The 15,716-nt window shown below is 37.5% G+C and overlaps 2 protein-coding genes and 2 long non-coding RNA genes across 4 annotated transcripts; all 4 read right to left on the bottom strand.

Moving 5' to 3' along the window:
• Window positions 1-1,252: 1,252 nt before the first annotated feature.
• Window positions 1,253-2,125, bottom strand: LOC129757729 (uncharacterized). Its single transcript, XR_008739777.1, has 2 exons — window positions 1,781-2,125; window positions 1,253-1,688 (listed from the first exon to the last, which is right to left on the bottom strand). It is a non-coding gene; the product is annotated as an uncharacterized LOC129757729 (long non-coding RNA).
• Window positions 2,126-5,777: 3,652 nt separating this feature from the next.
• LOC129750820 (uncharacterized) lies at window positions 5,778-6,483 on the bottom strand. Its single transcript, XR_008738502.1, has 3 exons — window positions 6,355-6,483; window positions 6,035-6,294; window positions 5,778-5,942 (listed from the first exon to the last, which is right to left on the bottom strand). It is a non-coding gene; the product is annotated as an uncharacterized LOC129750820 (long non-coding RNA).
• Window positions 6,484-10,329: 3,846 nt separating this feature from the next.
• On the bottom strand, window positions 10,330-11,225 carry LOC129756431 (eukaryotic translation initiation factor 4E-like). Its single transcript, XM_055753307.1, has one exon. It carries the CDS (start codon window positions 11,088-11,090, stop codon window positions 10,557-10,559), a length of 534 nt encoding a protein of 177 aa, XP_055609282.1. The 5' UTR covers window positions 11,091-11,225; the 3' UTR covers window positions 10,330-10,556.
• A 974-nt stretch (window positions 11,226-12,199) lies between these two features.
• Window positions 12,200-12,954, bottom strand: LOC129756430 (eukaryotic translation initiation factor 4E-like). The gene has a single exon (XM_055753305.1). It carries the CDS (start codon window positions 12,815-12,817, stop codon window positions 12,440-12,442), a length of 378 nt encoding a protein of 125 aa, XP_055609280.1. The 5' UTR covers window positions 12,818-12,954; the 3' UTR covers window positions 12,200-12,439.
• Window positions 12,955-15,716: the final 2,762 nt, after the last annotated feature.

The following is a 15,716-nucleotide window of genomic DNA, read 5'->3' as shown; positions in this document are numbered from 1 at the left end:
TCGCATACCTGGAAAATTGAACCGGCAGCTGACAGCAGCACATGTTTTTTTTTTTTTTTTTCTTCTCTCTCTTTTGGCACGAACCTATCGGCCCATAGAGCAAACGCACTTAAGTGAGTACAGAGGACTGAACCAGCTGTCAAATCGCATACAAACGCACCGTACCAAATTTTTGGTACCAGAACGTCAGTGTGGTTCCCGAAATTAAACACTTCACCCCATAACAGACTCGAAATAGGGTAACATTTTGGTTGCCGAACGCATCTGTTGTTGTCATAGTGCAAATTTCTAATCAATTTTAACAAGGATTATACTGAAAACTCTGCGTTTTGTGTCCAACCATAATTTGTTAATGTTACCAAAGATCCCTTTGGTTAACATTCCCGAGCCGCAGATATCATTTTAAGGATTATTAAAAAATTGCCTCTTGTTGCAATGAAGACGGCCATGTTGCCCATATACGTGTTTCACTCGTTTCAGTTTTCTTTTTCCTGCGGGTTTCTTGACTGAAAACTAGGTACGGAAATGTTTGCTTTCTTCAGCCCTTTGAGTGAGTATAAAGCCTAGTCCACACTAGGAGACGGTTCGTCTCGAGACGGTCTCAGCGTCTCCCATTTTCTTCGGGAGACACTGCGACCGTCTCATTTTTCCAACAACAACAACAGACAACAAAGTTCGTCTCATAACAAAAATCGCCGTTCATGTTGCTTAGTGTGGACTAGGCTTAAGCGGCCCGGTTTTGCTCATTTCAGCGGACCGGTTTTGGGATACACACTCTTTCGGCGGTAGCATAATTATTTTTAAATTTAGCATTGCACTGAGAAAACTTTTGAAGAAAATCTAAATTTAAATTAATACGTACCGAGTAAATTTTCGGAGTCGTCAGTTTTTTGCTCAAATTTCGATGAATGTTGGTCTTAAAAGGGCCTGGGGGTGTTGGCAGTTATTTGACGGGATAGCTGCTATCCGTATCGTGACGTCAAAGTCTACATCCTGGTTGAACATGCCATACAGAAGCAGCAAGGCCAAGCAGCTTCGAACACCAGCAATCGGGTCCGATGACGGATGCAGCAAGAACTTCCGAGCAGGATGTTTGCTTCGCTTGGCCTCGTCATCGTATCTATAGGACACCGCTTTCAACCGGTGGTGGTTGTAAAGCGTTGAGTTTTCCTTACGGTGTTTCCAATTCCGTGTCACCCGTTTGCTGGATTGTGATTAAAAACTTATTGAATTGTAGGACGACTTGATTGAATAAAATAAGTTCAGATAAGAATATATTTTCGAATTAAGCTCGATTTTGCTTTCAAAACGCCGGGCACTTATATTTCCTAACAAATGGACCCGAAAAACAAAATTTAACAAACCAAACAATTCAACTAAAATTCAACTTTATTTGTTTATTATATTTATATTAAAATCATACTTTTCTAAAAAATCTTCAACTTCTTTTTCTATCCAACGTGCTGATTGAAATAATTGCTGCTCCGAAAAACTGGGTCCCATTAGTTGCAAACTTATTGGACCTCGTTCCGGAAGCCGAATCGGTAGGGACAGTACTGGAATGCCACCCATATCGGCCGGTTGGATACAAAAATCCTGCACAGCGCACTGGTCTCGATTATTATTACTCCGAGAAACTCCGAGTGACCATTTTTGGTCACAAATTACGATGCTTCAAGTTTGTTTATCTGAAATTGAGTGAGAAAGGAAAAAATGTTATCAAAATTCATAGGTAGAAAAAAAGTCAAAAACAGTATAAAATACAAAATAAATAACTCACCATCAGAACCAGCATTTACACTTTCTCGTTCAATTCCTGGAAAACCCCGAAAAAATGTAACGAAATTGCGAATTTAACTGCAGTTATTACAAGAAAAACCATCCACAATTTTAAGCTGATACAATTTTTTTCTTAAAATAAATATATCAACAAACATCTACACGCTGCGACATCGTTTGTTTAATTCTGCTCAAAACGGTAGAATTTTTTCAGTGCATGTTTGCTCTCGCCCCTTTCTAGTGAGCAAATTTGGTGATTTTGTCGGTCCCGACGGCATCGGCCCTATTTTGCTCACCTTCATACTAACCCCCGGTGCGGTATGGAAGTGATTAAACTCGTGAGCATTTTCACTTTGCTCGCGATTGCTGCGGATGCCGAATGCCAAGTCTTGTGGATTTTGTTTTTGTCTGTTTTGTAAACAGTACGCGTATATTTTAAAGCGACCGTTCGTTCTCATAGCGTGGGGTTAGAAATCCAGAATCAATTTTCAATGAGTTGTTGTGGTTTTTTTGGGGAAGGGGGTAAAGTTGAATGAGGTTTTGTATCTAAATATTCCTTTTTGTATTACGCAGATATTCAACTAGTTGGTTAAGCTCTGTGGTGTTTTTATCTTTAAGTATTTCAATAAGTTGTTTGTTGTTGTTTAGTATACTATAATCTGATCTTAATTGATTGAATTTATTACAGGTGTACAGAATATGGTTCAGGTCTTCAGTAGTTCCGCATGTTTCACAAAGGTCTGAGCTCACTAAATTCCATTTAGCTAGTCGGTCCTTGGTGGCTGTATGTCCTGTTTTAATCCTATAGAGTATTTCCTGAGACAGATTGTGGTAGGGTAGCTTTTTGTTTTTGTTTTGAAAAATTTAAACACCAACTGGTCGCCATTTTGATCTTTGATGATAAGCACTGTTCAATGCTTTCTTTTCAAAGTTTCTTTAATTAAAAGCATCAACAAACCTTCATGTCTTAACTTGTTATGAATTTACAAATCATCAAATAAAGAATTTATATGCTCCTCACCAAGGTGCGCTTGCAAAACCACTACAATTGCATTGCCAATTTCATATCGTTACTATCTGGTCATTGAACATAGGTAATGTTGTTGTTATGTTTACCCTACCACGATATGCCGAGGAAATGTAAACATGAGAAATCAGCTGTTCGTCTGACAAGTGGGGAAATGCCTTATTGAGGATTATGGTGTCAAGGGTGCTGATTACTATATTGTGAAACCAAGGTTTCAGATTTACTATTGGTGTGTGTTCGTAATGAAATATTCCTTTTTCAGTTGAGATTGTTTGGTAAGTATTTTGCCATTTTTTTAAAGTGTTTTGTTTCGCTGTTATTAGTAGATCGTCTTTCGTTAGCAGATGGTTTTCTATGTGTGGGCGTGTGGTCCCGAGTTTAGCGGCGTAGTCCGCTCGCTCGTTTCCGATATGCCCTGAGTGGCCCGGTATCCACTGTAAGTATAATTTATTTATGCTACTATTTTCGGTAGCGTTTTTAATAGCTGCCACAATATGATTGTTTGTGGATTTTCTGGTCATCAAGGTACATGCACTTTGTGAGTCAGTTAGTATTACGGCTTCTGTTATGTTCTTAGTTTTTATATATTCTGTTGCTTGAAGTATGGCTATGAGTTCCGCGTTCATTATCGTGAATTCTGACTTTAGTCTTCCACTATACGATATTCTTTCCTGTGGGTCGTAGTACCCGTAGCCTACTGTATTGTTTATGATGGAACCGTCTGTGAATATCTTAAAGAAATCTTTATATTTATTGTTTGTCAATTCTGTGACTATGATTTTTTGTTTATCTTTAGCTGTTTCTTTTTTGTATACGTCCGGTAATTTATCTATTATTTTAATCTTGTTGCAACGTATTTCCTCTACTTTAGGGCCTAATTGTTTTAGAAGGTGTTTATTTTCTGCTGCTATTCTTTCTAAAAAGGTTACGTTTTTGGAAGTTATATTGTATGACATTATCTCTGATAAGTGCCCTGTTACTGGGCTATTTCTGAAATACAGCGTTTTTGTTAGTTCTTTCATTGCTAGCCACTCTGCTCTGAGCATTAGTGGAATTTCGCCGGTTAGTGCATATACTACGTGATTTGGTGTAGAGTTCAGAAATCTCATAGAAAGTCTCAAGGCTGAGAGGTAAGCTGGTTCTAATTTTTGGAATGTAGTTTTAGTGGCTGCGGCATATACCGTTATCCCGTAGTCAATAATTGATTTTATTATGGCTTTGGCTATTTGAAGCATCTGTTTAGGGTGTGCTCCACTTTTTTTCCTACTGATCATTTTGAGTATATTTATTTTACGTTTAACTCTGGTTATAGTTTCTTGTATGTGCTCTTTGTACTTTAATTTGTGGTCGAGAATGACTCCAAGAAACCTGTGTTTTTCCACAACCTCTATTTCTTGATTTTCGATTTTCAAATTAATGATTTGTGGGATCTTTCTGGTAAAAATAATCGATGCTGTTTTTGACGGGTTTATCTCAAGTTTTAAGGATCTGAAAGCAGTTGTTAGTTTGTTAAGTATGATGTTTGTTATTCTAGTTGCGACTGTTGCGTTTATGGCTTTGACCAATAGTGTGAAGTCATCCGCGTACTGTATGAGTGTTCCTTGTTGTGTGATATTATGCAGTTGTTTCGTGTAAATATTAAAGAGAATCGGACTCAAGGGGCATCCCTGAGGTAAGCCTTTATTTGTTGTGTTGATAATTTGTTCTTCGTTACATGTTTTTTTGGTCTTTTTTGGTTATAAATTTGACGTTTTGATTTTACCGAATGGGTATGGTTCCATTTTGCCGAATGGCGTCGGCCCTGAAGGTCGAAAATTGCACTTTCGTTTAGAATCCATCTACTACACGACCAGAAAATAACTGTTTATAATAACTAAAGTTTAAAAATTTTTAAAATTAAAAAGAAAAAAAACAAATCTAGAGTTTGTTTTGATTAGGTCGTATGAGCCACATTGCGTGTTCCGAGAAAATCGCTGTTGAAAATTTTGAACACATATTTTATTCTAGTGTTTTGAATAAGGCTTAGAGCTGCCTGGAAAACTTATATTAGATGTGAAAATAGTTGAAGAACATGCTGATGTATTCGATATGGCCATTCGTTTAGTTATATTCAGTGAAAATGCACTTACGACATTTTGCATTATCTACTTGGCGCTAACGTCGTTATGCAGACTAACATTTAATTTCATTTTAACTTGATTGGATGTTTCTCAATCTTTGTAATTTCCATCGAAATTAATGGAAAACTGATGTTTAACTTAATAGTATGCAGAGATGTTACCTGAAAGTACCCGTTCTGTGATTACCGGAATCGGTGCTGCGAGGGAGTGTCCATACGGAATGTTCGTAGTCCACTGACCATTGGTGGCTTGCTGTTCGAAATGATGAACGTTCCAGGAATGCGGAAACGTTTCCAAATAGCCTCTTGTTGTTTTGTTATGGCTGCCTCTGTAAAATATGAGATTGATATTTTCCGATTTGGCGCAGCATAAATATTAACATTAATTGAACTTACCAAGTTACATATTGAAGCCCTCTTTTGTACCAAAATAGCAAAAACTATCTTTTCTTACCATTTCTGCACGCAGAAAAATATTTTGTAAGTACAACAAAATTTGGGCCAAAAATAATAAAAATTTTGGTTGGGAAAAAGCACAAATATATTTTAGTCCATTTTGATAAAAAATTCCACTTTGGATTCATCTTTTTGTTTTTGTTTAAACAATATCAGCCCTTTTTAAAAATAAATCCAAATTTTGACCGAAATAATAAAATTTTGGGTAAAACTTATAACATTCGTTGTATGGTTCGAAATACAATATTGATTGTCCAAAATAACAAAATAAAAAGTGGTTTAAAATAGATCAGTTCATTAATTTCAAAGCAAAGCCAAATTATTTGATTCAAATAGTATTATTATTCTTTTTTTGAAATTTATTGGATTCTCATCATGAATTATAAACGATTTAAGTTTCAAATTTCTTTATTGTACTAACATGCTGCTGAAACATCAGCATTAGAATAGGCAATGAGGTCATCATTTGTCCCTTTGGCTCCTGATGTCTACCTTTGTGCGGTTGGTGTTGCTTCCCAGACGAGCGTGAACCGAAACGTGAATCTGACGACTTCGTAACATCTGAAATGGACACAAAAGAAAAAAAAAATTAAAAAATACGTAATGTTGTACTCCCACCGGTTTTCCGGTCGGTTGACGCTTTTTAAACTTACCTTATGCAATGATCAACCAGTTGACGATGGCAGTCGACTTATCCGGTCGATTTAACTTTGCCAGCAGCCCCATATATTTATTCCTCCTGTGTTCTGTGGCTGGTTCTCCCGATGATCACTAAATTGTACTGCGGATTTTCCCCTTTGAAATCCAGCGTGCGGGCGCCGGGTTGTAAATGCAATCCCGTAGTTTCCGATGAAGTCCTCCCATCCTCTTGCCAAAGGTCCAGAGCATATCGGCGATGGGTGTGATTCGTCTTCTGTAAAAAAATAGGAATTTTTATTATTTAATTCGATCAGCAATCAAAATTGAAACTTACCTCATCCAAAGTGAACCGTAATATTACAACCAGCAGCAAACTGCTGGTAACCATTTTTTTGGGGGACTCGTTACAAAAAAAAACTTTTTTCTTTTATTATTCTTTTTCTTTCGCTTGCGTCAAACTCCGTCAAACGACAAACACGCTAGTTAATACTAACGAATTTTTGGTTTTAAGTCATCCACATTTAAAATTAAAACTATAAAAATATTTTTTATTAAAATAATTCAGTGGAAACTCCATGCAATCCAGGTGGTACAACTAGTTTTGTAAACATAACAAAATTTCAAGGTTGGTTTTAATTAAAGTTTTGCATCAAAACTACCTGAACATCCGCATTAATACTACAAAATAAAATAACAAAACCGTTTTGTTGAAATCATCACCGTTCTTTTTCTGCGTGTGATTAATATTTTCACTTTTGTAGTCTTTCTGAAGCAATTTCCGGAAAAAATGCAAAAGGACGCTTCAACCACTTCGCTGAACTGTTGTTTTGCGACTTTTTGCATGCACGGCAAATTAGCGCGATGCAAATAGTCGTTAAAACCAAATTGCACTCGAAAATGAGAAACCCGCATAAATAAGGATTATAACCAAACGATTTCTTAAATAGTCAAATGACGATTTGATGAAGCGTAAAAAAACCTTTAGCAAACGATTCTTCGAACTGTGAAATACATTGGTTGAATCGTGAATTCCAAATTCACAGTATTTTTAATATGTCGTTAGGTTATGTAATTGTTAAAAACTGTTAAAACACTTATATGGGAGAACTGTTCTACAAGCAGTTCGGTTAAAGTCCAAAAACCAATTATGGAAAACGTATTAAGATCATCGAACTGTAATCGTTACAGTTTCTTCGAGGATCTCTTACATCTAAACATTTACGTTAATAGTTTTGTAACGATTTGACTTTACTTTATTCCAACATTATGCTGACTGTTTTAGGGACCGTTCGTGAAAAAGCACGCACACATTCGCACAAATTAATGAAATTGGAAAATTTTCGGATCTTCGGATAATAAAAATAAAGCTATTAAATTTAACCATTTTATTGAATTACCTATATTAATGGCACCAAGTAAGCTCCAGATTTCCATTTTTGGTCTGCTTCCTCCTGTTATATCCGGTTAAAACTATAAGGGCTCCACAACCTAGAACATAGAAACGGTATCATCTGATTTGTTCTAAAAAATTTTTATTTTCACTTACCTGGTACAAATAGTGTCCTCGGGTTTTGTATTTTATCGATTTCAATGATGTTCCGGCGAGACGATTGCTCCTCTTCCAGCAGAAGTTTAGGGAGAATCGAATTTCCGCGCTGATCGGTGACAAAAAAACTTCCGGCGGCAGCAAACAAAACAAATCGAACAAAGACCGTTTGCTTCAGTGGTGCCAGGTCCAATGTTTTATCGATATTTGTACAAATATTGAGATACGAAATGTCAATATAAATATTACAGATGATTAGGATGATCATGCGTAATAATTTAAGAATGTTATGATAACATAAATAAACTAAAACTAGATTTAGAAATTCCAATTAATTCCTTTTAAAGCATTTAATCGAGAATGCCAACGCAAATTTGAAGTTTCTAGGCCGCCTGTTTGAATTTATGCTAGCCAATATACACAACTACGAAAGTTCTTGTAATATTTAATTGTATTTATTGCAATTTATGTTCAATGAAATATATTGGAACCGCATAAAGTTTCGTCAGACGTATATTATTCTTACAAAATTGACAAATTAACTTAAAATTGTAATCAAGTTCAGATGGGTTCACAAATAAAGGCCCATGAGTATCATGAATAAAGTCATTTAAAATGTTTTTAAAAGCATCGCGTAAAAGAAGTGCTAATCCCCGTTCAGTAAGACGTAATATATTTAGCATATGTATAAGTCATAACAGAAAAGAAAAGAAATTTTTTATAAAAAATGTGTAAAGATTTTCATGCAAAACCACCTGGCATCTCTGACCGGCGTTTCGTTCATTTTTGACGTGAGTTTGACAAAAAGAATGAACGGTATGGGTAATGGTTCGAGATGATTTTTACGATTAAGGAAAAATTAACGTAAATCGTTCATACCATTCTATCACCGTTCCGGATACCATCACTCATTCATATAAACGTTCATGTTCCGTTCTTATCGTTGTCGAGGTACCGTTCAATATTAAAGCTGCATTTACAGAGACAATCACTTTTTCTGAAGCCGTATATGTATCGTTTAGACTATTTGAGATACAGTTTTTAAGTATGCGGGAAGTCATCATACGTCTTAATTTTAATTCATGTTCTAAAATTTATAAATTGATAAAATGAATCCAAAATTCTACCTAACGTAGAATACATGTTTTTGAATCGTTTGCAGTAAATAACTCAATTTGCCTTATGTTGGTTCATACGACCTAATCAAAACAAACTCTAGAAATATGACCAATCTTGACAACTATAAGTATAATTAAAAAATGACAAAATCTCAAAAGCTGATGAAGAAAGAAACAGCTCAAACTGGCAATCCGCGTGTCTCACAGTAGCATACTCAGCGAATGCGAGCGAAACCATTTTTTTTATTTCTATCGCTTCTATTACGAAGCGAGCTAAAAGGTGAGCAAGAATAAATCGATGACCGTCAAAACTGCAGCTATACTTTCAGCTACTCAGTTCAGAGTGACGGTTACTCAGTTGTCGCCAAAACCGCACTGTAGTGACTGTCGTTATTAAAACATAAGCACAATTTAAAAATCCATCGACTGTAAATTTCAAAACCGACTATCACTCAAATCATTACTTAACTGAATGAATTTTCTTGTAATTCACGCTAAAGCTGGTGTGTCTGTTTCTGAGTAAATGAAAGTTCTGTAGCTATGTGTAAATATTACCCATTTCTACGCGAGATTACCGTATATTATCATGATCACTCTTTTATGAGACAATTACTCATCATTTACAGATTTCGAACCGATACATGGTTTATCTACATCACTAACCTCATTTCCTACACGCACCTACTCAGTTCTGACTAAACGACCTTTACTCAGATCTGACTAATCGCCCTTTTGGCGACAACTGAGCCATGATTACTCAGAATGCGCGAATGATTCCGCAGCGGTTTTTAGCCGGTTTTTCCATAGCAGTATGTTCAAACCCAGTATGATAATCGATAAAAAGGATAGAATTTTATATTTTATTAATATACAAGTCCAATTTTTGCGCACAATCCTTTATTTTAAAAAACTTTGCCATCGTCTATTTGAAACGTTCGCACTTTTCGTTCGACCCGAGCCGGGGTTTTTTTCTCCCTGCACCCAATATGCCACACTGGATTGAGCATGAACACCCGTACAGTTGGACCACTGACCATAGTCAGACGATCACCATCTTGGATCATCAACATCGATGTTCCTAAATATCATTACTTGTTTGATCCGCCATTGCTTTCGCAAAAAAGTTTGATCGATGTTTCCCGGGGGACCTTCACCTACCTCCGAGTTTTTTTTTTACTCTACCCTGTAATAAGGTGAAAAATGTGCTTATAATAATCATGAATAAGCAATAAAAATAAATATTTACCATAATAATTTCCCAGTTTTTGGCTGACGAATGCAAACATCGTCGAATGTCTTGAGCAAACTGATCAACATTTACTCAGTTGTCGCCTTCAAGCACTCGAATTCGCTGAGTGCCAATTTTCATGTCGTCTGAGTAGCCATTACTCGGAAAAACTGAGTAGTTTTGGATCAAGCGACGGCTGCGTCATACAAAAGGCGATGTCTGAGTAAAATTGAAGTGGGCTCTGAGTATTTCCAAATTAGCGAGAGAAACCCAAGGTTCTTAGATACACTAGGTTCTCTGACTTTCACAGTGAGTAGGCGAGGAATGAGCGGGGCTCTCAATGAGTGTGATGGTGAAAAACTAGGCTTTCGGTTGCCCATAATAATAAAAAAATATAAGATTTAGTTTATCGTGTTTTTTAATTTTCTGGCAACAAATTTACCCAACCTCTTTATAATTTATGGTTCGAATATGGCAAGAAATTGACTTACAGCTTTCTCCGGCATCGGCGCGTCCCGGTTCATGACAGTGGTGGTCCAAATCGCAATTTCATTCATCTTCGGGCGAACATCCACGACGGCACCGCAAATTTCTTCAGGATTATCGAAAACCTCGCCAATTCGACACCATATCGTATCCAGCCACTATTTGTCCAATTCGTGGTGCTGCTGCCGGGGCACGTTGATCACCCACCGGCCGCCGCGGAAATTCTTCTCGTCTTCCCACATGGGGCGGATGCCCTGCTTGAACAGCGAACAATCGCCCCCGGTCTTCAGGTCCGACGGGCTCTTGATGTGGTTGCATAATTTCCAGAAGTCCTCAACGGCACCGACGGTGGCCACCTCGTTCAGGTTGCCTCCCCACGATTTGTCCTTATCCGGTTCCTGATACCAGAGCGTCCAATGGAATTGCAGCGGATGCTTGATGCAGCTTTCCGGATCGACGATGCCGTCCTGGTCGGCATGATTTCGCTCGGTGACCTCCGGTCGTTGCAAAACCTCCTTCTTCGTTTTTCCAGCCATGATCGTAAAAAAAAATCGGCTTAGCTCGAGAATATCTACCCCGACACGTTGATTGAAACCGGGGACCGGGAATTTTTTTCTTCTCCGGAGCTTTTCGCGGGATATCAGCCACACTTGACTGTTTGGCGGAAACTGCCGTGACGTTTTACCGCTCATTTGCACGCTTAACGTCGTTTTTTCCAAAAAGGGTTTTTTTTTTTTTTTTTACCTTGCACATTTCTTCCTTGATCCTCAGTTTTGGTTAAAAAACAATACGCTCGTATTGTTTTATGCAACGGGTGGGTTATTGAATCAAACTTGTTGCCTAAATTGCTCTTTCATATCATTGCTCAAACTAATCAAAATTCAAATGTAACACAACATTGCTGCTTTGGTAGAAATTTTCATGGATTGTGACAGCAATCCATGAAAATTTCATAAGCACGCCACAAGGAGTTCGAAGGAAAAAGAATGATCAACTACATTCCGAGCATACCTCGGAAGCGTAACACCTACTGCAGAGGTGTCTAAAACTTACTACATAAATACATAATACATAAACACATCATAATAAACTCAAAGCCAACGAATCTTGGCAAAAATATCTTCACGCCAACGAATTATGGCAAAGATTAAACTAAAACTAAAGACGAAACTCAACGCCAACATATCTTGGCAAATGATGTCAATCTATACCAGCAGACCCGGTAAAAATTCCTTCGACTCCTGAAACCAAACTATTAAGACTTCCTCCTAAGCAGCAAAACAATCAATTAAAATCTTGTAGTCATTGAAAAAAAATGACTCTGATCTTACAGTGAGGACTAAACACAATTACTGGTTTTTCTAGAAGCAACGGATGTCTTAGGAAAAGAGGGATTTAATCCTCTTAATTGCCAAGGGCCCGGAATAGAGGTTATACCGCGCCTCCAGATCGCGTTCCTTTTGATGTTTCCTTAGCAACCCCCTTGACATCTGTGCCCGAATGTTCATGATCTTGAAACGGATTAAAACCAGCTAAATATGAAATACAGTATTGAACAAACAAAACAATACTGATGATAATACAGCAAAATGATATGATAAACAAGAAGAGCAATAATTAAGTAATCGCAATAATAATCAATTATCTAATACTAATAACAATGATAATTGTAACTAGACGCTAAGTTTCAAAAATTTGTCGAACTAATAATCAAAAGTGGTTCGATTTAGTTGGGCGCCATTTGTGATGGTGAAAAACTAGGCTTTCGGTTGCCCATAATAATAAAAAAATATAAGATTTAGTTTATCGTGTTTTTTAATTTTCTGGCAACAAATTTACCCAACCTCTTTATAATTTATGGTTCGAATATGGCAAGAAATTGACTTACAGCTTTCTCCGGCATCGGCGCGTCCCGGTTCATGACAGTGGTGGTCCAAATCGCAATTTCATTCATCTTCGGGCGAACATCCACGACGGCACCGCAAATTTCTTCAGGATTATCGAAAACCTCGCCAATTCGACACCATATCGTATCCAGCCACTATTTGTCCAATTCGTGGTGCTGCTGCCGGGGCACGTTGATCACCCACCGGCCGCCGCGGAAATTCTTCTCGTCTTCCCACATGGGGCGGATGCCCTGCTTGAACAGCGAACAATCGCCCCCGGTCTTCAGGTCCGACGGGCTCTTGATGTGGTTGCATAATTTCCAGAAGTCCTCAACGGCACCGACGGTGGCCACCTCGTTCAGGTTGCCTCCCCACGATTTGTCCTTATCCGGTTCCTGATACCAGAGCGTCCAATGGAATTGCAGCGGATGCTTGATGCAGCTTTCCGGATCGACGATGCCGTCCTGGTCGGCATGATTTCGCTCGGTGACCTCCGGTCGTTGCAAAACCTCCTTCTTCGTTTTTCCAGCCATGATCGTAAAAAAAAATCGGCTTAGCTCGAGAATATCTACCCCGACACGTTGATTGAAACCGGGGACCGGGAATTTTTTTCTTCTCCGGAGCTTTTCGCGGGATATCAGCCACACTTGACTGTTTGGCGGAAACTGCCGTGACGTTTTACCGCTCATTTGCACGCTTAACGTCGTTTTTTCCAAAAAGGGTTTTTTTTTTTTTTTTTTTTACCTTGCACATTTCTTCCTTGATCCTCAGTTTTGGTTAAAAAACAATACGCTCGTATTGTTTTATGCAACGGGTGGGTTATTGAATCAAACTTGTTGCCTAAATTGCTCTTTCATATCATTGCTCAAACTAATCAAAATTCAAATGTAACATGAGTTTGTTTATTTTTTGCTCAGCTTTTCTGTGGTTTGTTGGTAAACAAACTTCATCAGTTCCGTATAGTTGCATAGCCTACATAGCCAAAATGGCTGATACGGGAATTTGTTATTCGGGAACACCTCCTGAATATATACCTGTGGGACCTGTTCCGGAGTCTATCGGAGAACCGGAGGACAGTCCGGATTTTCCCTGCGGAACGTCATCTCTTCGGATGTTCACGGAGCCGCAAAAGCGCCAAACCGTTCTGGCGCACGGCATACTAACGAACTGACGATTGATTGGATCTGCGGCGAAATGTGCGCTTGAGAGAACGAGAGGGTTCGAGCGAGAAGCATATCAATCATGACAGGTCGGACGATGCTGGCAAATAGTGGTGCCAGTTGCTTTGTTTGACTTTATTGAACATTTGCCATAATTCCTTCTCCTATATCCCACATCTTCCCTCTTCTCCATTTTAAAACAAACAAATATATATTTTTTTGTCATGACAATAGCTTTGCATTGGTCATAATGTTTCGTAAAAATCAGAATGACAACATGTAACAAAATATTGGGGTATCACATAGAGTCAGGACATAGATAAAAAAAATTTACTGAATTTTAGAAAATCTAAAATGTTCAATCGAACTCCCTGTTGTTTCGTCTAGTCCTACAAAAGCTTATGTGGGAAGTTGCTTATAATGGGCATTCAAACTGCATGGTGTTTTTTTTCTCGTGTGTCTAAATTCTTGACATGAGAAATTTTTACTCGATTACTTGTTCTCTTTCTTTCCTCTCGGTTTTAATTTTTATGTTTATTTTAGTTTGCTTTTGGTCAACCGGGTGTGTCTTCATCAAGACCAGTCAAGGTTTAGTTTTTCTTACAGCTTTAAGAAATTGTGCTAATTGAACTGACAAGTTTTGAAAAACTTTCAAATTCAAATTCACCATTTGAGATTCATGTTCACAACTCGGATCTTAGACAAATGTCATTTTTGCCATTATTTAAGAAAATTACACTCAAGTATCTTACTTGAATGTCACATTTGTATCTCTAACTAAAATTCACACAATCTCGGAGTTGATACAATTTGAAATGCAAACCTGGGCCATCAGATGCCAATCGCAGACTTAGTTTTGAGATTCTGATTCCAGCTTGCAGACTCCATTTTGTAGGGTTGTGCATTTAATATATACAATTTGTTAACACCTAATTATTTACAGACCTTGCGCCACGAGTTTAAGTAGGAGACAAGGAGAATGGCAACACTGTATATTGGATGCGTAGATTTGGATAAGCGTGTGTAAGAGGAGAACGAAGGCGTCTATCGGTGTGAACAGTGCGTGAACGGAGCGGCCGGGATATATTGTGACGGTAGTGATATTAAACGGACGAGGAGGACCCTACAACTGGCGACGACCGGGAGAAAGAACCGCAGGACATCAAGGTGAGTTCGTTTTCTGGACATCTAAAAGAATTTTTGCCGGGTTTTTCTCAAAAAGAAATGATCAGCTATCGAAATGTGGCTCGGAAACGAAAACAAAATGGCGGTCAAAATTGTACATGGGTGTATTATCGATAGCTGAAATGGTGCCGAATAGAAATTTGTGAGAAAAGTAACAAGAGATTTTGAAAATGCTAAAGTGAGATTAAGCTTATCCATAATTAGAGGTTAGTCCCATTTCGTGGCCTATTTGAAACAGATTTGATCGGTGTTAAGTGAAAGGTTTTACGTATTCGTCGTATTTGTCAGCCATTAATCATTCTGTGTTGATCATCTCGGTGCTTGCAATTTACCAGAGTCGGATCTAGGGACGACACCTGTAAACCAAAATTGAGAGTGCATAAAATAGTGTGGAGATGGAACGTGATATAATTTTTTTTTGTTGATGTTAATTTCAACTGTGAGTATTGTGATTTATGTTAATCGATTTCCAAAATTTTCTAGTATTATGGACATTATTCTGTGCTACATGCTTGCATTTTTTTGGAAAGGAAGAGATTTGGTAAGTAAACAATTAAAAAGGAAATAAAATAATGTGAATTTTTTTTTTAATTATGAATGGAACATTGATACTATTTTTTCGCTGAAGAGAATAACAACAATTTAAAAAAACACTTCTTTATTTTTAGGTGAGTTGGCAGTTGGATCAGAACAAACGCTTGGCCACAACTTGGTCAGGAAGTGGAAAGTGAGAATGAAATTTGTGGTGAATATTGTGTGTCGACTATGTATCGTTTTTATGATGATTTGAAAGTTAAATTCAATGAAATTTAAGAGTTTTATTTAATGTTTTTTTTAATCGTTTTAATCATCGATATTAATATTAATTGACTGAAAAGCTGCTGTTAGCCAAGTATCACTATTTTTCAGCAACCTAAGATGAAAAATTATAAAAGATTGTGGCAAATGTTACTAAGTGAAAGAAATTTTTTTTTTCGCAGTAAGTTTTATTTCACTGAATTCACTGAACTTTTTCATTTTCTAACTATCAACGGATCAAATGTTTTATATTAGTTTGAGAGATAAAAGATCATTAAGCTCAGTGTTG

Source organism: Uranotaenia lowii, chromosome 3 (assembly GCF_029784155.1).
Source record: "Uranotaenia lowii strain MFRU-FL chromosome 3, ASM2978415v1, whole genome shotgun sequence".
NCBI lineage: Eukaryota > Metazoa > Arthropoda > Insecta > Diptera > Culicidae > Uranotaenia > Uranotaenia lowii.
The sequence above is the reverse complement of the archived record's forward strand: the minus strand, read 5'-3'. Positions and strand labels throughout refer to the sequence as shown.

Excerpts from the sequence above, each read along its gene's own strand:
- LOC129756430 (XM_055753305.1), bottom strand. The coding sequence starts at position 12,817 with ATGGCTGGAAAAACGAAGAAGGAGGTTTTGCAACGACCGGAGGTCACC.
- LOC129756431 (XM_055753307.1), bottom strand. The coding sequence starts at position 11,090 with ATGAGCGGTAAAACGTCACGGCAGTTTCCGCCAAACAGTCAAGTGTGG.